The sequence below is a fragment of the Trichomycterus rosablanca genome, chromosome 26 (genome assembly GCF_030014385.1).
Source record: "Trichomycterus rosablanca isolate fTriRos1 chromosome 26, fTriRos1.hap1, whole genome shotgun sequence".
Lineage (NCBI taxonomy): Eukaryota > Metazoa > Chordata > Actinopteri > Siluriformes > Trichomycteridae > Trichomycterus > Trichomycterus rosablanca.
In genome coordinates this window covers 4,035,463-4,061,197 of record NC_086013.1, presented here as the reverse complement: position 1 = coordinate 4,061,197, position 25,735 = coordinate 4,035,463, and the positions used below count along the sequence as shown (strand labels likewise).

Genomic DNA, 25,735 nt, shown 5'->3' with positions numbered 1-25,735 from the left:
CCGAGCCGTGTGCCCGGGGGAATTCATTTGTAGTGTTAGATTCCTAGACAGGCGCTTTTTAATACAATGCATGGCAACCGGTATGAGGATATTTAACAGGATAGGTTCTAGATTCACCACAGTGTCCCTATACATACTGATAGGATACGTATTCAGAAGTCGATTAATAAACACCAGGATGATGTTAAAGGTCTTCTATGGCCTCCTCAATGACCTCAAGGACTTTTCATTCTTAAACAATGATCCACCAAGCAACCGCAAACCATCTAGAAAGACAGACAGAGTAAGAATTCTGTCTTAATGTTAATGTTTAATACAACCCCAAATCAGAAAAAGTTGGGACAGTATGGAAAAGTTGGAACCCAGTTCAAAGACAGGATGAATCTGAGATATTTCATGTTTTGTCTGCTCAACAGGCCTGCAACACATTCCAAAAAAAGTTGGGACGGGGGAATTTAGGTCTAGTAATGAGGTGAAAAAACTACATAATGATGTGATTCCAAACAGGTGATTGTGATCATGGTTTGGTACAAAACCAGCAAAGATGATCAGAGGATCCAGTTTGTCCACAAATGTGTGAGAAAATGATTGAAATGTTTACAAACAATGAACCTCGAAGAAAGATTGGAAAGGGTTTGCATATTTCTCCCTCTACAGTCCATAATATCATTACACGATTGAAAGAATCAGGAGAAATCAGAGCGTAAAGGCCAAGGGTGCAAGCTTAATCTGAACGCCCGTGATCTTCGAACCCTCAGACGGCGCTGCATCAAGAACCACCACTCAACCATAGCTGATATAACCACATGGGTGAGGGATTACTTTGGCAAACCTGTGTCGAGCACTACAATACAGAGTTACATGCTCAAATGATACTTAAAACTTTACTGTGCAAAAATCCAGAAGCGGCGTCAACTTCTCTGGGCTCGGAGGCATCTAGGATGGACCATCACACAGTGGGAACGTGTTTTGTGGTCAGATGAATCAGCATTCCAGGTCTTTTTTTGTACTCTGGACCAAAGACGAAAAGAACCATCGAGACTGTTATCAGCAACAAGTCCAAAAGCCAGGGTCGGTCATGGTATGGGGTTGTGTCAGTGCCCTTGTCATAGGTAATTCACACTTCTGTAATGGCAGCATTAATGCAGAAAAGTACATTGAGACCTCTCTTCCAGGGACGTCCAGCATTTTTCAACTAATCAATGCACAACCACATGCTGCACACATTACAAAGAAGAGGGTACGGGAACTGGACCGGCCTGCCTGCAGTCCTGACCTGTCCCCAATAGAGAATGTGTGGGGAATTTTAAAACAAAAGATGTGACAACGACGACCCCGTACTGTTGCACATCTTAAGACGTGTTTGCAGGAAGAACGGAACAAAATAAAAGCTGAAACACTAAATCACTCGGTCTCCTCGGTACAGTGTGGAAGCTGTTTACTTGAGGCTCTTCAAATCTCAAGAGAAACACTATTTAGACATTTCTAATCCTTAAAAACTCTACACGTCGCTGCTAATTTAACCTGAGCATCTTAGCCAGATGCGCATTCAGCACACTTCAATTACGCTGCATAAAAACGCTATTAAGGCTGCTTTGGTGGTTCTTCTTTTACTCTGATTATGTGTAATATAAACACGTGCTTCATTACTGTAACCTCGAGATGCTCTGAACACAAAACAGAATGTCTTCACAGCGGGAGGAAACTCCTGTGTACGTGTGAATTTATGCCTATTCAGTAAAAAAAGCAGTTACGAGGTCAGGAACTGATGGTGGTCAAGAAGTCCAGGGACGCAATCAAGAGGGTAATTTATCAGGGTGATAAAGGGGGTCGAGGTCTGAGCGCTGAGAAGGCATATTTAAGTTCTACATAACAATTACATTTATCAAGTCATGTCTGGTAGGACCTCACTTTGTGTACAGGGGCGGGCATGCTGGAACAGGAAAGGACCTTCCCTAAACGGTTGTCATGAAATTGAAAGCATATTTTTATGTTATACAATTGTATACAATTTGATACATTTACTGCATTTAGCAGTCGCTTTTATCTAAAGTGACTTACAGTAGTGTGACAGCATACTGTCTAAGCAATAAGGGTTAAGAGCCTTGCTCAAGGGCCCAACAGCAGCAACAGTGCAGCAGTGGTGGGGCTTGAACCAGCAATCTTCTGCTTACTATTCCAGTACCTTAACCACTAGGCTACAACTTAGACATACTGTCTAAGCAATTGAGGGTTAAAGGCCTTGCTAAAGGGCCCAACAGTGGCAACCTGGCAGTGGTGGGGCTTGAACCAGCGATATTCTGATTACCAGTACCTTAACCACTAGGCTACAACTTAGACATACTGGCTAAGCAATTAAGGGTTGAGGACCCAACAGTGACAACCTGGCATTGGTGGGGCTTGAACCAGCGATCTTCTGATTACTAGTCCAGAACCTTAACCACTAGGCTACAACTTAGACTACTGTCTAAGCAATAAGGGTTAAGGGCCTTGCTTAAGGGCCCAACAGCAGCAACCTGGCAGTGGTGGGGCTTGAACCAGTGATCTTCTGATTACTAGTCCAGTACATTAACCACTAGGCTACACCATAGACATACTGCCTAAGCAATTGAGGGTCAAGGGCCTTGCTTAAGGGCCCAACAGTGACAAACTGGCAGTGGTGGGGTTTGAACCAGCGATCTTCTGATTACTAGTCCAGTACATTAACCACTAGGCTACAACTTAGACATACTGTCTAAAAAATTGAGGGGTTGAGAGCTTCGCTCAAGGGCCCAACAGTGGCAACCTGGCACTAAGACTACTGTCTAAGCAATTGAGGGTTAAGGGCCTTGCTTAAGGGCCCAACAGAGACAATCTGGCAGCAACCTTTTTGATTACTAGACCAGTACCTTACTCAATCTAGTCATTTCCAATTCCCAATTGTTTTTGCACTGGAGTGACGTGTGATTCGCTGGCTGATTCTTATCACCCGCCGCACACAAAGCCCTACTCGTAAACATCTTAGAGAGAACTAAATCAAACGGTAAGCCAAATTCTAACTTACACTACCAGTCAAATGTTTGGACACCTTATAGTCTGCCATTAAATTATCTAATCCAAACTGGTAATGTATAAGTCATTGCTACAGCTTTGGCTTCTTTAGTACATTTCATAACCGCTTTAAAAAGCCTGTGGGTGAAGCCACGCTCGATTTCAGAGCTGTTATTAGCCCTGCCAAAGACTATCCTCAGACACAACGTCAATGGGAAAAATGAATGCAATGTTTAGGTAGCCCTATGCATATGAAAAAGCCCACTAGATCCACACATCTTATAATTAACGCTTAATTCACTGTAAAACACGAGTCGGTCATTAACTAAAACACATGGCGAGGGTCATTAAGTGCTTTTTTTCTGAGATTTTCCATTAGAGTTCACGTCTATGAGCTGGGAACGGGGCATGCCCACTCACATTAATTCCCCACGGTTCCATCAGAGAAGAGAAATGGGTTTCATTCTTCTCTCTGTAAAATATTTTTATACTTTTGTTGAATGGATCCAGAGAAAAAGCCGCCTGTGGGCTGTGAATGGAACAGAACCAATTGACTTTCCATTTGTGTGTGTGTGTTTTCTTTGCAGCTATACAGACCTTCAAAAAATATATAAATTTAAGCCTGCAACCCTGTTTTCACATGAATGGTTGTTACGAAATGGATTTTTAAAAAATTAATTAGACTTTTCATTTGGTTTTTACAGACCAAAAAAAAAAAAATCATCTTTGGCAGCCAGAATAGTAGAAAATAATAATAATAATAATAATAATAAAATAAAACACACACTCCACAAGGCTGCTGGTTATTTAGGGAGCAGTGGTGGATTGCAATTTAAAGATCAGGACCTTGACTTTTTCTTGAGTGTTCCTTTGGGTCAGTGTGCTTAAACTTCCTTAGCCGAGTAGGTGGAATTTATCTCTACACTGTAATACATTTACTTTTCTATTAATCCTGACTGAAGAAGCCTGAAGACTCAGGTTTGGAAGAACATCTGAAAAGTCCAGATTTACTGTCTAGTCAATCATAATTACAGAGATTAGAAGATGTTGCCAAGGTAACTGAAGTGGAATTTCATAAGACACTAAGCTGATCTGCATAATGTCCAAAGATACACTTAAAATGAAAACCTTGTACAATGGATGCACAAAATATTAATGGAAAATACACAGATCAGGTATAACATTATGACCACCTTCCTAATATTGTGTTGGTCCCACTTTTGCTGTGTATTCTGACACCTTCCTATCAGAACCAGCATGAACTCCTTCAGCAATTTGAGCCACAGTAGGTCGTCTGGTGGATCACACGTGCATCACTGAGCCTTGGCCGCCCATGACCCTGTCGCCGGTTTACCACTGTTCCCTCCTTTTGATAGATACTGACCAATGCTCCGACCCAGTCGTCTAGCCATCGCAATTTGGCCCTCGTCAAACTCGCTCGGGGTCAGCTGAGTGTACGGAGAGCCACGCCCCGATCTCTGCGCTCCTCCACTTACTGTACAGGTACCCTATGCAACCAAGGTCCTTACACAGCACTGATAACCCCACCACTTAGTCCGGTCTTTTCCACCCAGCAGACTGGAGGCCTATTTTGTCCGCTGCATGGATTAGCCAATCGTGCCTGATAGTGGGTGCCCAGCCCGGGAGCTCAGAATCTCGGGGCTGGTGTGCTACAGTTGTTTATGAAAAACACATTCTTAATACACAAATTTGTGCACACTATTAAAAGCAACTGTTTAAATATATATATATATATGTATATTTTTATTTATGCATTTTCTCCCCTTTTTCTCCCTTTTAGAGCGTCCAATTGCCCGATTGCATCATGCTTTCTCTCCACCAATGCTGATCCCTGCTCTGATTGAGGAGAACGAAGCTAACCCACGCCCCCTCCGACACGTGGGCAGCAGCAGTATGCATCTTATCACCTACACTTTGACGAGTGCAGTGCAGCTCAGCACTGTGTACGGAGAGACACACCCTGAGAGCACTCTGTTCTCATCTCTGTGCAGGCGCCATCAATCAGCCAGCAGAGTATTAGCTTAATATCAGGCCAATCGTTGTTCATGTAGCCGGCAGGCAGAGCTGAGACTCGATACGATGTATTCCAGATCCCAGCTCTGGTTCCAGCATGTGTTTTTACGGCTGCGCCACCTGAGCGGCCAAGGACAACTGTTCGTACCGACGTGTGGACTCATTCGGTTTAGGGATTCGATCCTATAGTCGGTTTTAAAATACCATCCAAAGACTAGCTGCACTTATACTAAGCCATGTCAGTGATCCGGCAGGCATGAAGAGAAAAATAATTATGAGAAACGACCAGGATTTTCCGAGGTGGAGAAACACCTGCAGGTGTGAAATTAGCTTGAAAGTAAAATGCTGCACCTACAGTAACTAACAAATGAGATCCAGTCCACTGAGTCTGAGAACAGGAATTAAGGTGGGAGAGAAATATAAATATATATATATTTTTTTATATATAAGGAAATATACGTAGAGTGAGAGAGTAGGGTAGAAATCGGTCACGCTACGCCGGCCTCCATTAGTCTGCTTCTCCGTTCGACGTGTTTAAAAGCTGAGGCGGCGTCGAGCCTCTAATGATTTTCATATTGACGGGAGAAAGCTTTACTTCAGGGCGTGCAGCAGGTGTCATTAACTCTAAAGACAGGAGCTGAGAGCTGAGAAACACCCACACTTGCTGTAATTTTACTCCTAATTATAGTGGTACGTATACAGGGCTGAGTGAAAAAGTATTTGCCCCTTTTCTGATGGCTTCGTGTGAATAAATTCAGATCTTCAATGGGCACTACACTGACGATGTGCGAGTACGAGTGGATAAGACACAGTTTTTTGTCCACTTTATTAGACACTCCTACCTACTTGGTCCACCTTGTAGATGTAAAGTCAGAGACGATCGCTCATCTATTGCTGCTGTTTGAGTCGGTCATCTTCTAGACCTTCATCAGTGGTCACAGGACGCTGCCCACGGTGTGTTGTTGGCTGGATGTTTTTGGTTGGTGGACTATTCTCAGTCCAGCAGTGACAGCATCAGCATTGCTGTGTCTGATCCAATCATACCAGCACAACACACACTAACACACCACCACCATGTCAGTGTCAGTGCAGTGCTGAGAATGATCCACCACCTAAATAATACCTGCTCTGTAGTGGTCCTGACAATTGAAGAACAGCATGAAAGGGGGCTAACAAAGTAGGTAGAGAAACAGATGGACTACAGTCAGTAATTGTAGAACTACAAGGTGTTTCTATATGGTAAGTGGAGCTGATAAATCTTGACATCTTGACTGTTTCTAAAGATTTTCAGGTAGTTCCCTGTGACAAGTATTTTTTCCAGTTCAGTCTGTCCACCTCAAGCTAACATCCCACTTTCACTCTCTCGCTAACTCTCACATCCCTGTAGAAATTCCCCCGTCCGGTTTCAACCCACCGAGCCGCGGCTCTGAAAATATCCCGGCTATATTCAGCCGTAATTTGAGAGAGAGCGCTCGCTTTTTATGATTCAAGGTTATTTTGCTCCACAGGTGCCTGTTGAACTGACTGATGTAGCACTAAAAGAATCACTCGCCGAAAGGCCAATGTCATTTCGTCCCGCTGAGATTTTAACACGGCTATATTGGAGTGTTGAGACGGAAAGAGCTTCTGGTTTGTGCTGTTCGGAGAAAATCGCTTCCTCTCGGTTTTTCTTGGGTATAACAAAGTAACATATGTTTGAATAGGCACGAATGCATTTTTAAAACGTCATAAAAGGTTATTACAGTTAAATACTATTGGTCGGCCGCTCAGGTGGCGCAGCTGGGATCTGGAATACATCGTATCGAATATCAGCTCTGCCTGCCGGCTAGGGCTGAGGGGCCACATGAACAACGATTGGCCTGTTTTTCAGATATGGGCGGGGCTAAGCCGGATGGGGTCACTCTCTCATGACTGGTGCAATTACGACCTCTGCTGGCTGATTGATGGCGCCTGCACAGAGATGACAAAAGAGTGCTGTCAGGGTGTGTGTCTCCGTACACAGTGCTGAGCTGCACTGCACTCGTCAAAGTGTAGGTGTATTCTTTATATATTCAAAAAAAAAAATAATAATAATAAATATATATATATACTGTATATATATATATATATATATACATATATATTTTTGGTCACACAAAAGCTATGTAAATATTTGAGCACTGATTGAAAATTCCACATTCTACATCACCCACAATCTTCTGGTGTAGTGGAAAGAATGAATCGGATGCTGAATGGACGTCTGACTACACCGGTACGTCTTGGTTGGACCTGTTTCCAGCAGTGTTGTGTGAAATTATGATGACGTCAGTAGAACTTCAGGGAACTTGAGGGAGGAAATGTGCATGTGCAAACACTTTGCCCTTGAATTGTCATAGTCCTTTGTGATCCCATCTGCAAGAGCTGCTTAATCAGCCAGTCCACATGCTGCAGGTAGATAAATGTGCGGCGGGCTTTTGGGGTGCGCCACGTGAGCAACGGCACACATCAATTCTGTGTTTGAGGCGACTCTCTCAGACTTTACTGGTCTGGTTTTGCTAGTTGACTTTATAATAGATACGATCAGGTTCCAAATCGGGATTGCTGAGAAATGTGGACTCGGAGAGGTACAGAATAGACTTCGGAGAAACCAGGAGAAGAAATGTGTTTATCTCTGGTCTGCAGGGAGATGGGGAACGGCACGGTACGGTCAGCCGCGGCCGTCACGCTAACAGCTTCTCGGCAAAACAACAGCACGGCAATCAGGGCGCACACAGTTAGCGCATTCTTTCTTACAGAAGGGGACACGTATCATTAGGACTTATTAGTCTTTAGGGTGTGATGATCTAGCTAGGACCTTGTGGACATCCTATTCCAAGACTGTGTACATTCTTTTTTTTTTTTTACAGCTATAACAGTCTACACTCTTTTGGAAGGCTTGTACAGAAACGCTTGGCTTGCAATCAGCATTCCAATTCATTCACTGGACTGACCATTTCACTGGATTGAGATCAGAACTCTAACTATGCAGGCGACTAGAGTCTCCGTTCGACCTTACTTTGTGCACAGGGGCACAGTCTTTTCCCCCCTCTTGTATTTCCCCCTAAGGCCTCTGATCTAAACCCTTTAGAAAATGTGTAGGGTGAGCTAGAGAGGGGAGGGAACAACAGAGGACCTGGAACCCTGGGTGATCTGGACAGATTCTGTACACTCCAACCTTTACAGACATGGTGAATAACGGAGAGCAGTGCGTGACTCTACATATGTGATACTGCTCTCTGAATGAACCCGTCTCTGGCAGGTGAAAAGAAGCGGTTGGGAACTGTACACTTATCAGAGGGGGCTGGTGTTAGGAACAAAGCAGTGGAGGTGGAAGTCATGCTACAATAGGAAAAGGTCCTTCACCAAACTGATGCTGCACATTTGGAAGAATATTATTAGTTGACTACACCCCAACCTCATCTACTACACGGGGTGTCAGCATACTTGTGGTCATATAGTGTGTGGTTTTAATTATTGTCTCTAATGAGCATAGCCCTACTGTGATTATACACTTTATGGCCTAAAGTAGTGGACAACCTACGGCATTTGGAAACGCCCTGTTTGTTGAGTTTAGTGTGTTGAAAGGGCCAAATTAGAAGACAAGGAGGGGATTGGGACTCCAGTGGCCTGCACAGAGCCCTGATCTCAACCAAATAAATTACCATTTGGATGAATTGGAATGCTGATAGCGAGCCAAGCGTTCATGTCCAACACCAGTCCATGGAAAGCCTTCCTAAAAGAACGGAGATGCATAGTCTTGGAATAGGATGTCCAACAAGATCCTAGTTGGATGTCCAAATTGGTTTGTGAGTCTATGTGTAATTAAACCATCAATAGCAGATCACCTAATGGCATGAATTGACAAGGGATGGATGTTTTTTTATCCTGTATTTTTCATATCCCCTCTTATCCCATCTCAAATTGACTCCTGACTGTATTGTTTATAAAGCACTCTATAAGAAAAAAAAGGGTTTACATTGATTTTGGACTTAAAAGCTCTGTAAATGCATCTTCTATGATCCGCCTCAAGCCTTGTATTGAGTTAAATAAGGTAATCAGCCAGTCATCAATCCTGCTCAAGATCCCACCAGGAGGTTTCTTAAATATTAAAGCCACAGTTCATGAAATCAGGATTTTTCCTTATTTGACAGAATTATCAAGTACCGGAATTGTGCTTAAGGGACAGCAGGGGAACTGTACTGTGTATGTTTTGTCTGTACTGTGTATATTTTATCTGTACTGTGTGTGTTTTGTCTGTACTGTGTATGTTTTGTCTGTACTGTGTATATTTTAGCTGTACTGTGTATATTTTATCTGTACTGTGTGTGTTTTGTCTGTACTGTGTATATTTTAGCTGTACTGTGTGTGTTTTGTCTGTACTGTGTATGTTTTGTCTGTACTGTGTATATTTTGTCTGCACTGTGTGTTTTGTCTGCACTGTGTGTTTTGTCAGTACTGTGGATGTTTTCTCTGTACTGTGTACATTTTGTCTGCACTGTGTATATTGTGTATTCACTGTGTGTTTTGTCTGCACTGTGTATATTATGTCTGCACTGTGTATATTTTGTCTGCACTGTGTATATTTTGTCTGCACTGTGTATGTTTTGTTTGCACTGTGTATATTATGTCTGCACTGTGTATATTTTGTCTGTACTGTGTATATTTTGTCTGCACTGTGTGTGTTTTGTCTGCACTGTGTGTGTTTTGTCAGTACTGTGTATATTGTGTATTCACTGTGTATGTTTTGTCTGCACTGTGTATATTTTGTCTGCACTGTGTATGTTTTGTCTGCACTGTGTATATTATGTCTGCACTGTGTATATTTTGTCTGCACTGTGTATGTTTTGTCTGCACTGTGTATATTTTGTCTGCACTGTGTATGTTTTGTCTGCACTGTGTATATTGTGTATTCACTGTGTGTGTTTTGTCTGCACTGTGTGTGTTTTGTCAGTACTGTGGACGTTTTGTCTGCACTGTCTGCACTGTGTATGTTTTGTCTGCACTGTGTATATTTTGTCTGTATTGTGTATATTATGCTCTTTGAACTTGTGTTCTGTGTTGCACCCTGGTCCTAGAGGAACGATCTCTTGGTTCAGTATGTACATGTTTATAGTTGAAATAACAGTCAATGTTCTTAACTCTTAATCAAATAATTTCATAATTCACTAATCATTTTGTGCCGGATGCCAGACGCAGTCTATATTCATAAAACCGAAAGCCACATCCTCCTGAAAAGCCACACGCAGAGACGCCGTTTTATCATGAAAAGCTGAAATGTGGCAGAATGCAAATGAGGGATTTAGTCCATTCGATGCAGCATATTTTAGTCACAGTTCCAGTCTGTTGAGACCAGGCGAGCTGGTAAACACATCCTAGCTGCTGTTGCTGTGCTTGTGTTCACCTGTCGTTATGTGTGTGAAGTGAGTGTTAATTGTGCTAACAGTACACTCGAACATCGCTAACACATTAGAGTACACTTGTGGCTCATCTCAACGTGTACGGCAGTGATACAGGATTCCACTTTCTGCAAATACAATGTTGACGCTATTGATTTGTTGGCTCGCTGGGCGGAGAGAGAATCTGTTGGTTTGTTTTGGCTTAAAGGCGGTTGGGAACGGTGGGCAGTGGTGGCTCAGCACTGATCAGATGGTTAATGATTCAAGCCCCAAAATCTCACTGTTGGGTCACTAAATAAGACCCCTAACCCTCAACTGCTTTACTTATATTGGTAAATTGGTCAATATGAGGAATATGGGGTTGTCACACTTATAAAGAGGTCTCACTTATGAGGTCTCATCTCACTTATGGATGGGTAATGTCAGCCTTGTGGCTTAGAGGTTGCATGGTTTTCAAAGGTAGCTTGGGACTAGTGTGTTTTGTCTGCACTGTGTATGTTTTGTCTGTCTGCACTGTGTATGTTTTGTCTGTCTGCACTGTGTATGTTTTGTTTTTGTCTGCACTGTGTATGTTTTGTCTTTGCACTGTGTATGTTTTGTCTGTCTGCATTGTGTGTTTTGTCTGCTCTGTGTATGTTTTGTCTTTGTCTGCACTCTGTGTGTTTTGTCTGCACTCTGTGTGTTTTGTTTGTCTGCATTGTATGTTTTGTCTGCACTGTGTACGTTTTGTCTTTGTTTGCACTGTGTATGTTTTGTCTGCACTGTGTGTTTTGTTTGTCTGCATTGTGTGTTTTGTCTGCACTGTGTCACTGTATATTTTGTCTGCACTGTGTCACTGTGTTTGTTTTGTCTGCACTGTGAATATTTTGTCTGCACTGTCACGCTGTATATTTTGTCTGCACTGTGTATATTTTGTCTGCACTGTCACTGTGTATGTTTTGTCTGCACTGTGTGTTTTGTTTGTCTGCATTGTGTGTTTTGTCTGCACTGTGTATGTTTTGTCTTTGTTTGCACTGTGTATGTTTTGTCTGCACTGTGTATGTTTTGTCTGCACTGTGTATGTTTTGTCTGCACTGTGTCACTGTATATTTTGTGTGCACTGTTTCACTGTGTATGTTTTGTCTGCACTGTGTATATTTTGTCTGCACTGTGTCACTGTGTATGTTTTGTCTGCACTGTGTATGTTTTGTCTGCACTGTGTCACTGTATATTTTGTCTGCACTGTGTAACTGTGTTTGTTTTGTCTGTACTGTGAATATTTTGTCTGCACTGTCACGGTGTATGTTTTGTCTGCACTGTGTATATTTTGTCTGCACTGTCACTGTGTTTGTTTTGTCTGCACTGTGTCACTGTGTTTGTTTTGTCTGCACTGTGTGACCGTGTTGGTTTTGTCTGCACTGTGTATGTTTTGTCTGCAGTATGTATGTTTTGTCTGCAGTATGTATGTTTTGTCTGCACTGTTGAATGCTTGGTGTGGTATGGCTACAGCACTCAATCGTTACAATGGGTGTCCACATACTTTTGTCCACTGATTCATTAAAATGCGTGCGTGTACATGTGGTCCGTGTTCCTAGATAATCTGTGGTTAGCTGAGGCTTTAGTGGGATTGGCTGAAGCAGCGAGATCAGTGTAAAAAGCTCAAGTAAATCCACCGTCCAGATGCGACGGTTACGGGAATCCAGGAAGGCTGGGGGTCCGAAAATAGGGGGGGGGGGGGGGGGGGGCAACTTGTATTAGACTTGTTCAGATAAAGAAAGAGGACGCAGTTCCGGCAAATGAAGCAGGGCGAGCGAGGGACTAAAGGGTGCAAACAAATGTGCTTTATTGTGTAATAACATCATGAAAGCAACAGCTCTTAAATAGGGAGAGAATTCACAGCAAACAGAGCGAGCATTAGTACCTCCTGGCCACGGTTCCCATCCCAGCCCGTCTCACGTGTAAGTGCTTAGATGTCACCTCAGTCCTCCGATCCTCACATGGCAACATAAAGCTGCTTTTCATTTATGTCGAAAAATAGATTCCCAGAATGGCGTGGTGCCATACGTGTGTGTAAATGTGCGTCCGGCACTTATTTTCAGCTCACAAGCGCTAAAACCCTCTCACATGACCTTAATCCACGGATTAAACCGGGAGCGATGAACGTCTGCATTTAGCAGCACGAACGTCTTGGAAATTCAGCTGCGAAAAAGCCTTGACGGCATTGACGGCACGTGCAGGTTTTCTGTTCAAACCAATTCGAAGCTAATCTTGTCCATGCACTTGTTAAAAAATTCCTGGAGCCCGGAGCCTATCCCAGCTTTTCAATGGGCGCAAGGCACACAGTAACACCCTGGACGGTGCGCCAGTCCATCGCAGGGCAGACACACATACACACACACACCCATTCACCTATAGGGCAATTCAGTGTCTCCAATTAACCTGATCGCATGTTTTTGGACTGTGGGAGGAAACCGGAGCTCCCGGAGGAAACCCACACAGGCACGGGGAGAACACGCAAACTCCACACAGAAAGGACCCGGACCGTCCCGCCTGGGGATCGAACCCAGGACCTTCTTGCCCACAGTGCTACCCATGGGTGAAAAACCAAAATACGAGTTAAAAAGACTCGGAGCCGGCTCCAAAAAGTAGTGACTTGTAGTAGCAGGATGTTCGAACCCTTTGGAGTAAGGTTGAAAACCTTTTGTTTAAAATCCCTAAGTGTCCATTGAGATCCAGGGTATGAAGACATCCAGGGTTCGAAGACATGACCGCCTACGTGTGGGGAGAGGGGTGACCGAAGAGCCTAGCCATTTAAAGGTGGTAATGTCAGTGTGGAATATAAGGAGAGCTGTGTCAAATAGGGCATCGGGCATAAACACCGAGTACATACGCGTACGCATGATGCGCTGGTGCTTATGTATACAGTCAGCATTGATCATTTTAGCGAAACGGCCGACCAGATCAGCATTCTAGTCCGTGGTTCGTCCTCAATCCTAGGATCCATAAATCCCATAACAGGTTTGTGACCGCCGTGGCGATCCCTAAAATACGGGAGCAGCCGAAAGAGGGGAAAAAAAAACTTTTGCATACAACTGTACGTGGAGTCTGGCCAGGAAGCTTTTAGAATCCTTTACACTTTCATCACGTGCCACGGTGCCCACGGGCATCTATGCGAATAAGTTACAGAAAGCAAAGAAACACCAATAACAAAAACAATCTATAAATGGCGGGCACAGATGGCCGAGAGGCTCTCCGAGCGGCCCTACGCATCTCCGTAATGGCTTTTATAATCTCCGAAAAGAGAAAGAGAAACATGTACGCCTGTGGATGCGTTTTCAGGGAAGCCCTCGCCCGCTAACGAGCGCTGCGGATCCTCCCGCACCCAGAACGGCTGAAGTAAACATGGCATGTTTTTTTTTTTCTTTTTTTTGGGAGGCTGGCTTTGCCCAGCGCGGAATGAAGCCCGGTTCTTTCATTATCTGCTGACAGCTTACGGATAGACGCTTAATAGGATTCCACAGGCTGAGGGAAGCTCTCAGGAAATCCCCGTGCCCCGCCCCTGGGGGCACCTTCAGCTTCTGTAGTGGCAGTAGTTTCAAATATCAAAGGATAGCCAAGGCTCCAATTATAATTGATTTATAAATTGGAGTGGTATGATATATTATAGGGGAAAAATACACTCAAAACAGTCAAAAGTATGTGGACACCTGAGCATGTGAAACATGACATGGTCACTATGACAGATCTGTAGTTGAGCTTGTCATGATGTAGCCATTTATGATTCTCTGAGGGATAAATATATATATTAATATTTAGATTTGGTGTCCAAATCTTCAAGACCAAGTACATACGCATACGCATGATGCGCTGGTGCTTATGTACAGTATACAGTCAGCATTGATCATTTTTGCGATACGGCAGACCAGATTAGCATTCTAGTCCGGGTTCGTCCTCAATCCTAGGATCCATAAATCCCGACAATGATCAATTGTGCTGTGACACTTTTACCATCAGATGTCACATGACCGGCCACATTTCTTATTCTAATACGCTACAGAACCATCAGCGAGTCTGGAAACTGGAATCTGGATTCTGAGTCTCGGCCGTGTCCCTCACACAGAAGGCTGGATGGGGCGTCGACTTGTTGAATACGAAGGCAGTAGCGTGGTCCTCCACCAGTGATAATTGCTCCTCAGACATACATAAAATAAACTGCTGCATGCTGGGAAAGTAAGTTAAAAAGTACAGAAGGACCCACGGAGCTCAGATGCAACCCTCTCTCTGCATCACAGCTCCTAATTAATAATGGTGTGATCAGATACCATTTGATTTGGCCAGGTGGGGGGTTGGTGTTGCACTTTTCCAGTCTAATTACATCCCGAACTGATGAAAAGCAGATTGGAAAAGGGCTACGCTCGGGGGTTCCTAGTTTGTTATCCTAAAGCATCAATATGCTACTGCTAACAGCGCTGTCTCAACACGGGGGAGCTGAGAGGGAGGAGCCTGATTCCTGAACGCGGGGACTAATGATGAATTAAATGCATAAATCTTGTTCATATGAGTTTAAAATTAAAATCTATTGAATTCTCTCTTCGTCGAGCTAAAACAGAATTAAAACCTGCAGTGGATGAATTAGACGGTGGGCGAATGGAAAACTGAACAGAGGAATAAAATAATAAAAAGGAATAAAATTAGATTTCTTTTATTGATCCTCATGGGGGAAATTTGATGTTTCAGCAGCTCCAGCACAGAGTAATTACATTTAGAGTAATTAAATAAAAATGATTAACTGCATAAAATAAAAACATTGAATATATAAAATAAAAATAAAAATATTGACAATATAAAATAAAAATATTGACATTATAAAATAAAAATATTGACTATATACAATTAAAATATTCACAATATAAAATAAAAATATTGACTATATAAAATAAAAATACAGACTATATAAAATTAAAATAAACATTAACTATATAAAATAAAAATAATTATTTACTATATAAAATGAAAAAATATTCACAATATAAAATTTAAATATTGACTATATAAAATTAAAATTAAAATATTCACAATATAAAATAGAAATATTGACTATATAAAATAAAAATAAAAATATTCACAATATAAAATTAAAATACTGACTATATAAAATAAAAATAAACATTAACTATATAAAATAAAAATAAATATTTACTATATAAAATAAAAATAAATATTGCCTATATAAAAATAATTGAGGGTTAAGGACCTTGCTCAAGGGCCCAACAAAGACCACCTGGCAGTGGTGAGGTTTGAACCAGCGACCTTTTGATTACTAGTGCAATACTTTAACCGCTAGACTACAACTGTCCTGAATTGTGCAGTATATTTTCCACAATTTATTTTACACTGCTATTAATGACTTAAACTAAATATATAGAAGGGGTGTCTACATACTTTTGGTAATATAGTGATATACCCTCATGGCACTCAAGCAAAGCCTAACAATAAGATAAGATAATCCTTTATTAGTCCCACAGTGAGGAAATTCACAAACATTAGTAGAGATCAGCGCTTCCACATGGAGAAAGATGTTAGAACTGTGTTAGCTTAAAGAGCGCTAGAGGCGCCCAGCGGACTGGTAGCAGAGCTGAGATTCAAACCGAAATCCCAGAATCCCCAAACTGGCAGCGACACTTGTTAATTGTTTGTGATGCTAATGCCTAATTGTTGTAGGTTTGGAAGTGGATATGAGACTTTAGATTCTCATCATGTTGCGTCGTACATATTCAATAGAAATGTTCTCACCCACACGATGCTAATTCGCAGGACTAGCTTTTATTAGCACTGAGCAGAGCAGAGCTTCATCCAGTGACTAATCCATTTGTATAATTGTTTACTAATTTGCTGACGGCCAGGCTTCAGTCCTCCCTCCGTATCTGAGACTCCGCAACGTTTTTGTTTTCCCTTGAATCAGCCGTCCAAATCTGCACCACAGAGCCGTGTGAAATAACAGTCTGTAGTCTCCTGCAGTTCTGTGTTCAGGTTCATAAACGGTTTGTTAGCAGAAAAGCTGCTAGGTGCCAAATGTTTGGAAGGAAGTCGCTCCAAAATCCATCTGTTGCATTAGCCGGCTCTCCGGTCTCCGGTCTCGGTGGTGGGTAGATTTTGGATCTGCTAATTATTGTTATTTTATTTTTTCTTTGTTACGCGTGGGCAGTGAAGCTCGTTATGCACTTGTGTAAATGTGTACGAGTTTATTTGTATTTCGGGTGTCGCAAAACACCAGAGACGTGTCTTAATTTGGCCGTCTGTTGTGCTGCTAATACCTGAACTGTATTAAACAAGAGCGGGTGGGTGGATGCTGGAGGGAGCGTTTTGATTTCAGAAGTACTCTCTCTGTGTCTGAATATATTTACAAATTTGATTAAAATTAAAATATTGACTATATAAAATAAAAATATTGACTATATAAAATAAAAATACTGACTATATAAAATTAAAATATTGACTATATAAAATGAAAATACTGGCTATATAAAATTAAAATTAAAATATTGACTATATAAAATTTAAATTTAAATAGGACTATAAAATGTAAATTATAATATTGACTATAAAAAATTTAAATAATGACTATAAAAATGAAAATTTAAATACTGACTATAAAATTTAAATATCGACTATATCAAATTGTAATAAAATTATTGCCTATTAAAAATAAAAATAAAGACTATATAAAATTAAAAATATTGACTATATAAAATTAGAATTAAAATACTGACTATATAAAATTAAAATACTAACTATATAAAATTTTAATTAAATTATTGCCTATTAAAAATAAAAATAAAAATATTGACTATATAAAATAAAAATATTGACTATATAAAATAAAAATATTGACTATATAAAATAAAAATACTGACTATATAAAATAAAAATGTCAATCACTATTATGCAGCAGTATAGGAGGGGTGTCCACATACTTTTGGTAATATAGTGATATACCCTCATGCCACTCAAGCAAAGCCTAACAATAGGAAATATTAGTAGAGATTAGCGCTTCCCCATTTGTATTTGCAAGTGAAGTGAGGGTGACAAGCTTTTCATTCACGTAGAAACAGAGATCAGGCTGAACGGATGTTTTTACGCTCGTCTGACACGTCTTTAAACCTGGGTCTTATACTATGGGTCCGATTGCTTCGACCTACTCTTAAAATTGGGTGATATTTCAAAAAACAAATATAGCAAACAGCATAGCAATACGTCCAACGTTCTCCCGTGTCGTGATTCTGACAGCAACAGGAATTATGTGCACCTATCAGACCCAAACACGGTCCTGAAAATCTAATCCTGCTTTTAAAATGTGGTTTATAGGTCCTCTAGTTCCACCTTTTTAAGTGAGACGGAGAAATGAAATGAAAGAAATATCTCATCCTTAAGCGTCCACCCGGTGACGAGAATCTTTCATGTATCCCATGAAACATTCGGTCTGAAGTATAAAGACAGAGAGAACAAACAGAGGATGGATCAATATTGTACTGTAGGGTTTACCAGCTGCAGAAGTCAATAAAGGTCCGTCTAGTAGCGGCCGGCGGAGATGGGCTCGTCTCACGGGCTCCGGAGGTAAACCACCTTCAGTAATCTAGCATGGATCTGCTTCTCTAACTGTATTATCATGAGCGACTGGTATGACAAAAGATACTGTAAACAACACTTGGTTACACAGATATTTTGGATAGATGGGTAGTACCACCCTAGTAACAAGCATTTGCACCCTGAGTTTTTAGACCAAGGGACAAACACGATGAAACAATGTGATCCTTTAAGGAGCAACTGATGCTCAAGTCAATGGGACATTATCTAGGAGTAGTTTGGGGATGGTGGTCACCTAGTTGGTAGAGCTTAGGGCTCTCAATTGTAAGGTTACCATGGAGCCACTGTTGGACCCTTGAGTAAGGCCCTTAACCCCTAAGCTTTAGTGGAGCTGTACAATGGCTGACCCTGTGTGCTGGCCACAGATTCCAAACAAGCTGGCCAGGCATAACATTATGACCACTGACAGGTGAAATGAATAACACTGATCATCTCTTCATCACGGCACCTGTTAGTGGGTGGGATTTATTAGGCAGCAAGTGAACATTTTATCCTGAAAGTTGATGTTAGAAGCAGGAAAGATGTTCAAGCGTAAGGATTAGAGCAAGTTGTGATGGCTAGACGACTGGGTCAGAGCACCTCCAAAACTGCAGCTCTTGTGGGGTGTTCCCGGTCTGCAGTGGTCAGTATCTATCAAAAACAGTCCAAGGAAGGAACAGTGGTAAACCGGCGACAGGGTCATGGGCGGCCAAGACTCGTTGGTGGACGTGGCGAGCGCGGGGAAGGCTGCTGTAGCTCAAATTGCTGAGGAAGTTAAAGCTGATGCTGATAGGAAGGTGTCAGAATACACAGAGCATCACAGTTTGTTGCGTATGGGGCTGCATAGCTGCAGACCAGTCAGGTAGGAAGGTGGTCATAATGTTATGCCTGACCGGTGTATATATGACAAATAAACAAATAGATTTTTATTATAATAATATTATTATTAGTAGTAGTAGTCATTATTATGACCATTCATGATGCATTCACTAAAACCGCTATCGCAGAGGCCGCGCTGTCATGTCCTATCGATCGAGGCGGTAGCCACTGTGTTTATCGCTTCAATGTGATTGAACTCTGACCCCGTTTGCAGCTGACCTTTTCAAAGTGCCGCCAATGAGACAAACTGTTTATTTAATGTAGTCTAAATGCAGCACTGACCACCACCGAGTCTGCTGGGTGAAAAAAGGCCGTACTAAGTGGACGTGGTCTTCAATCGCTGTGCAAGGACCCTGGTTAGCTGACCGAGGCGCCAGTGCAGAAGTGGACGAGCCTCATGTGCGAGTCCACCGAGGCACGGGCGGAAAAAAGAAGGTTTAGGGACAGGAGGGGGCATGGGGCAGGCAAAATATACCCTCCGGCATGTAAAGAAAGTCAATTATTGCCACGTATTGAATGAAATGCAACCACCCAGTGATCAGCTGACTAACAATGGAGCTCTATTTAGTTTAACAACTTTATATTTACCCCCATTTGTTACCTAATTTATACAAATTTCCACCCCTAGCTGAGCTTACAATAAAACTATGAACGTGATGGGTTAACGGCTTACATGTGCTTCCTCTAAAGCTACTCTGTACACAATAAGCAAGACCAATTCTGCTCTTTAGGACTTCCATCTCTGGTAACTATGACAACCTTCAACAACAGAGAAACAGACGATAAGAAAACGACCAATCGTTACTCACTGGAGTCGTCCGAGTCGTAACCCTCGGTGTCAGGCTCCTCCTCCTTCCTGCTGGGCGGAGTCGGAGTCGGAGCGGAGGACGAAGCCGAGGCCGAGGCGGCGCCGAAGGCTCGGTCCAGGTCGTCGTCGTTTCCGTCGGCGTCATCCCTCTCGGCGGAGGCGGCGGGCGCGGCGGAGGACGAGGAAGAGGAGGACGAGCGCAGGGACCCGGCGCGCCTGAGGAGCGGGGCGGCTGTGGGAGGGAGACCCCGCGGGTAGCGGGGGAAATAGTCAGAGATCTGCTTGATGGGCTGGATGGGGCCCGGGCACACGTCAATGGCCATGTGCTCCTGGATGCTGATGGTGGGCTTTTCGCCTCGGCGCTGTGTCATGCATGCGGCCTTGCGGGCGACGCCCCCCTGGAGGCGGGGCAGGGGTGAAGGAAGGTGAAGTAATTAGCGATGAATGGTTAAAAAAAATGGTGAAAAAAAGTTGAAAAATTAATTTCCAAGAATGAGCCCGGGTGTTCGCTCCTGGAAGAAAAGACGGCAAGTCTGGATTCGGTACGTGCCTAGTAAGTGAACGAGTGAGTGAGTGAGTGAGTGAGTGAGTGAGTGAGTGAGCGAGTGGGTGAGCGAGTGAGTGAGTGAGTGAATGCCGGAGTGTCTCTACAGGCTGTAAGCCTCGGAGCTCTGCTCAAAGCACTACAGAATGCACTGAGGCTGCCTGTCCACCAGCCACCAGAATAAGTCTAGAGAGAGAGAGAGAGAGACAGAGAGAGAGAGAGATGGTGTATACGTGAGAGATGGAGGGAGGGAGGAAAAAAAAGGATTACGGAGAGAAACGATGGATTGGTCGATGTCACTGCTTAGCAACCAGGAGGTAAACAGGAACCGCCAGTGCGGCTACTTAATTACGCCATTAGTCCTTTCCATCTGTCAATTGGGGAGGAAGGAGGCGCCTAAGCGCGATCTTCATTCCTCCAGACTGACGGCTGCTCAGAGACGGTCTGTTCAGAGGCGACGGGATCGGACGCAACAAGTGGGGCTTCCACGAGCGCCGAGCGCCTCCTCGCTAAACCCCTCCCACCATCAGTTTCAATGTCTAGGTGGTTTTATTTCACAGGAATACGAACGTAATGTACAGCCCTACTATGCAAGGCATATATATATATATATATATATATATATATATATATATATAAAGTACAGGTATACACGCCCTGTACATCCAGATAAAAATACGTCCTCAAACAGTACGATTTCAGCTCAATTTCCTGGGTACGATTCTTGCTGAGGATGTAAATCTGGTGAGGAATCTAGTTCCTAACCTGACACTGAGCGTGTAGCACCACCTGTTGTCTTCTTTTGAATTAAAATGTAGTGTAGCCAATCCGCTCCTCTGCACCCCAATGGCGACACACCTTCCCTTTGACGTGCGCAGTCCACCAATGCCTTCTTATTCTCTCGTACTTCGGTTGATTTGCGTGTGAGGGAGCCAAGGTTCTCACACAGCGTCTTTTCCCACCCAGCAGACTGGAGATTGGCCGATCGTGCCTGCTGGATGGCGCCCGGCGGATTCGAACCTGATAGCTGATAGGGTCAGTTTTTGAAACGATGACCGTTTCACAAGGATTTGGAGCGAGTCCCCGGGGTTCTCCCTCGGAATCAACGTTCCAGTTCATTCCACTGGGGTTTCGTGCAGGATGTTGGATTTCTGTTGGATTGGTCAATTCCTGAACGTAAAGCCACGCCCCGATTTCTTACTGTACCGGGGTCCATACGCAGCGTTGATAACCCCACCCCTTAGTCCGGTCTTTCCCACCCAGGTCTTTCTGCCCAGCAGACCGGTAGCAGAGCCGAGATTCAGAGCTGGGAACTCAGAATCCAGAATCTCTGGGCGGCCTTCACGGTCCGTTTTTGAAATTGCGACCATTCCACAAGGATTTGGAGCGAGTCCCCGGGGTTTAAGTCGAAAGAGCGTTTGTGAGGTCAGGCGCCAACAGGGGATGAGAGGAACTCCCTTGGAATCAGCATTCCAGTTAATTCTGTTGGGGTTTCGTGCAGGACGTTGGATTTCTGTTGGATTGGTCAATTCCTGAACTAACCAGTTAGATGGGGCGTCCATGTACTTCTTGCAATATATAGACCGTCTGAAAACTTAGTAATCTCTGTACATAGATGCGTTTTATGGCATCCTACACCCCAGAAAAGAGGGCATGTCTAAATTCTTAGATAGCTTAAAATGCTGCCTACTGAGGTGCCTTAATTCTGAACGATAATCTGACTGAACAACGTCGGAGTGTCCGATGTTTCCTTAGCAGTGAAGGCAATCCCAGCATTCAGTGTGGCACAGCTAGCCCAGCCAGACCTCTTCCAAGCTCGGCATCTCCAAAGACGAGACCTCCTTTCTCTTCCTTTCTTCCTGAACGTCGAGGATAATTGCGAACGGAGGTGCCACTCAGCCACGAACCCTCGTCGTCATTAGGGGAAAAGGAAGGTAAATAAATAAAAAATGTATTAATCAAAAGCGGTTCTGATTTACCAGGAGGCAATTCGGGCCAATTATTTTCCTCGAAGAATTAAGGATGCACCTGCCTGTGGCTCGCAAGTCGAAGCTGATATGTTGCCACTTCTTTATAATACGTGTTTATTATAATTATATTAACTAAATAATCACGGAGGACCATATTGCCTCTGTTTGTGAATCAAAGGCTAGACTTGTGCGGACAGATATTCACAAGTCTAGCGTAATCATCTAAAACAGAGTGAAAATCCATGGTAAGATGTTACCACCGATGGAGTTTAACAGTGTTGTTTTGCCTGTATGCTTTGGCTTACTGTCGCATTAATGTCGTATTAATACCATCCCATACGTATGATGCTGCAGCATCCTGTTTCACAGTAAGGATGAACCCAGGAGGTGATCTACAGTGCCTGTTTTATGCCACAAGTGGGTCCTGGGGACACTCGAAGACGTAGATCTCTGACTCTGAGAGACACCAAGAGATCCTTGGACTTGGTCCACGTCTTGCTTTTTTGGTCAACAGTTGTGCTCCAATTGACTTCTAGACTCATCAATTGTGTGTGTCAATTGGACTTAAAGTCTTATTAGTATATTAGTATTAGTATTAGTATTACGCCATATTAGTAATTTAGCCCTGTGAGTTTGGAGTTTGGTGCAAATGTCACTCGGATGTTTCTGATGTTTGCAGAAAGCCGTAGATTGCAGATGCTGTACACGGTAAAGTTCAAGACTGGTGACATTTCTCTACGAAGCACGGTAGCACTTTCTGTTCCGTTAAATGTACAAGCAACACACTGTCGCTGATTGTTATTGAAAACTATTGACGCGGTACTTCTGTGTTGTAGACGTACTGTATATATACAGTATACAGCGGTACCTTGTAACTCGAAGACCCTAAACTTGAAGTTTTTGAAACTCAACACCATTCCCGGAGAAATTTGTACCCCTAAACACGACGTTTCCCTTTAACTCAACGTTATATCATTATTTATTTAATTTCAAATTAACAATAAACTGCTGCTTTGTTCAGCGCTTAGCTTGAGCGATGTGGTAAAATGTCATCAAAGTGCGAATATGAGACGAATCTGCATTTGTGTTGAATATCCGTCAAATTCACTCTGAAAGCTCCACGTGTATCTGTGTTTATCTGGATTTTCCTCACTGTTTCACTTTTAAACTTGTGTTTTACAGCTCGAGGTTCTGAGAAATTGTGAGAATCAGCTTTTCAGAGAGTCTAAAACACTTAAGGTGGAACACTAAACCTCTCTCCACTAATGAAATTCCTCACTTGTTTTAGTACAATAATTCATGTTGTGTTGTTCGTTCTGCCTATGTTGATTTTACCGCATCATATCAAACAGTTCGTCTCATTGGAGGAGCTTTGAAAAGTTCAACTGAACTTTGAGCGCCACGGCAATGCGGCAATGAGCACGCCGCCTAAGGAAGCGGATCACTCCAGAGGAAACAAAGGCACAGTCGGCGCAAAAGCGGTTTTTCTGCTTCTCATGTGAATGCGCCCTTACACTAAAAATGCTTATAAATATGATATAAAGCATAATGGAACTCTGGAAGTCCTGTGATATCCAAAAAAGGCAAAATCTGGTGATATCTGGAACCTGGAGATCATCAGTTGGTCCTAAATTTCTGTATGTTGCGAGATGGATCGCCCTACGGTGAGTCCTGGTGGCATGTTTTCCACAAGTGCATGGCTGTCCACATTATTCTTGAAGAAAACAGGTTTTTGTCGAGCTGATCAACCCTTTTCCGTAGCTTTAACCTTCACTTGTGATGCTTTCATGCTTCGGTGGAAAGGATTTAGCATGGGCATCCCTAGTGTGTCGTGGATCTGCACTTTGAGCCACAGCGGGTTAAAGGCTGTCATGGCTGCAGGGGAGGTTTAGGGGTGAATGGCATGTCAAGCACGTCAATAAACTTGGATTTGGTGTAGAAATGGCTACAATGATGTGTTGACGTCGATTGAAAGCACAGGTTATCTAAACAACGCTCTGCCCGACCTACATTCGGCTCATCAAACGGGACTGGACGAGGCATGAGAGTTGAATGAGGGTCTGAGAGAGAACCTGTGGTGAGGGTAATGCTGGATTTGGCGGGCACTTGAGTTGATGGCACTGGAGAGCGCTGGGTCATTACGGGAGCTGGCTGTGTGATGCGTGGTCTGTAATAGCCATGCGTGGCGGGGGAGGGTTTTACATACGTCCGCTTTAAAAAAAAGGACTATTTGTTACTCGAGCAATTTGCTACAGAGGAAGTGTAACGGTGACATATCAAACCCCCCAATAAAATCGCATCTTTATTAAGGTCTGGGCATCAAATATGACATGCAGCGGTCATCCTGGGGCAGGAAACACTCTACCCAAACTGTCACATATATTTTCTTCAGTGGGTGTGGCTGAAAGACCAGAAAGCGGTATAACATATACAGCACAAGCGTTTTTATTTTCGCTCAATACTTGATGTAAAAGCTTTGTTTTTCCCCCCGGTGTAAGATTAGTCTAATTAAGCACTCGGGCATTTTCATGACCTTTTTATTCATCTCTAACAAGCGCTGTGTTTATTCTCCAACGGGTTTAATACTGAGCACGTCGCTGCACTGCAGAAAAAACGATCCATTCCGCCGGCGATGAAGGCTTCAATATTTTATTTTCGTGCCCTGTGTTTTCCTTCTACCTTCTTCCAATCATTTAATAATGAAAGAAGGAAGCAGGAGAACAAAACGATGGAAAAATGTTCAAATTCCACAGCCTGAAGTGCCTGATGATAATCCGTGAGGAAATTGGAATGCTTTTGGCATCTGTTGAACATTTAATCTATATGTTGTGCACGGAAAGGGCCTTCCCTAAAGTGTTATCTTTACAATCCTATTTTATAGACACATTGGCAGTACATGTGGCTGGATAAGATTAGAAGTAGCCTAGTGATTAAGATACTGAACTAGTAATCAGAAGGTCACTGGGCCCTCAAGGTCCTTAAGATAAGACAAGAGAAGTTAAGACAAGACAAGAAAAAATAAAATTAGACAAGACAAGATAAGATAAAAGATAAGACAAGAAAAGATAAGATAAGACAAGACAAGACAAGTTAAGATTAGACAAGACAAGTTAAGATAAGACAAGACAAGTTAAGATAAGACAAGACAAGTTAAGATAAGTTAAGACAAGACACGTTTAGACAAGAGACACTAAGACAAGACAAGAAAAGTTAAGATAAGACAAGAGAAGTTAAGACAAGACAAGTTAAAACAAGACAAGTTAAGATAAGACAAGACAAGAAAAGATAAAATTAGACAAGACAAGATAAGATAAAAGATAAGACAAGTAAAGATAAGACAAGACAAGTTAAGATAAGACAAGACAGGTGAAGTTAAGATAAGACAAGATAAGATAGACTTTTGTCATTGTAGTTATACAACGAAACTTTGTTTGGCAGCTCTCAGCAGCCATAA

General features: G+C 42.7%; 1 protein-coding gene across 2 annotated transcripts in view; it reads right to left on the bottom strand.

Moving 5' to 3' along the window:
- Positions 1 to 25,735, bottom strand: part of doc2b (double C2-like domains, beta) — a 132,719-nt gene that overhangs the window by 51,210 nt on the left and 55,774 nt on the right. The window contains exon 9 of one of the 2 annotated variants that reach the window (XM_062988546.1): positions 19,769 to 19,999. In XM_062988546.1, coding sequence (XP_062844616.1) covers positions 19,769 to 19,999 — 231 coding nt within the window. Of the gene's footprint in view, positions 1 to 19,768; positions 20,360 to 25,735 lie in introns of those variants that run through there. The other variant, XM_062988547.1, reaches the window with a different exon arrangement.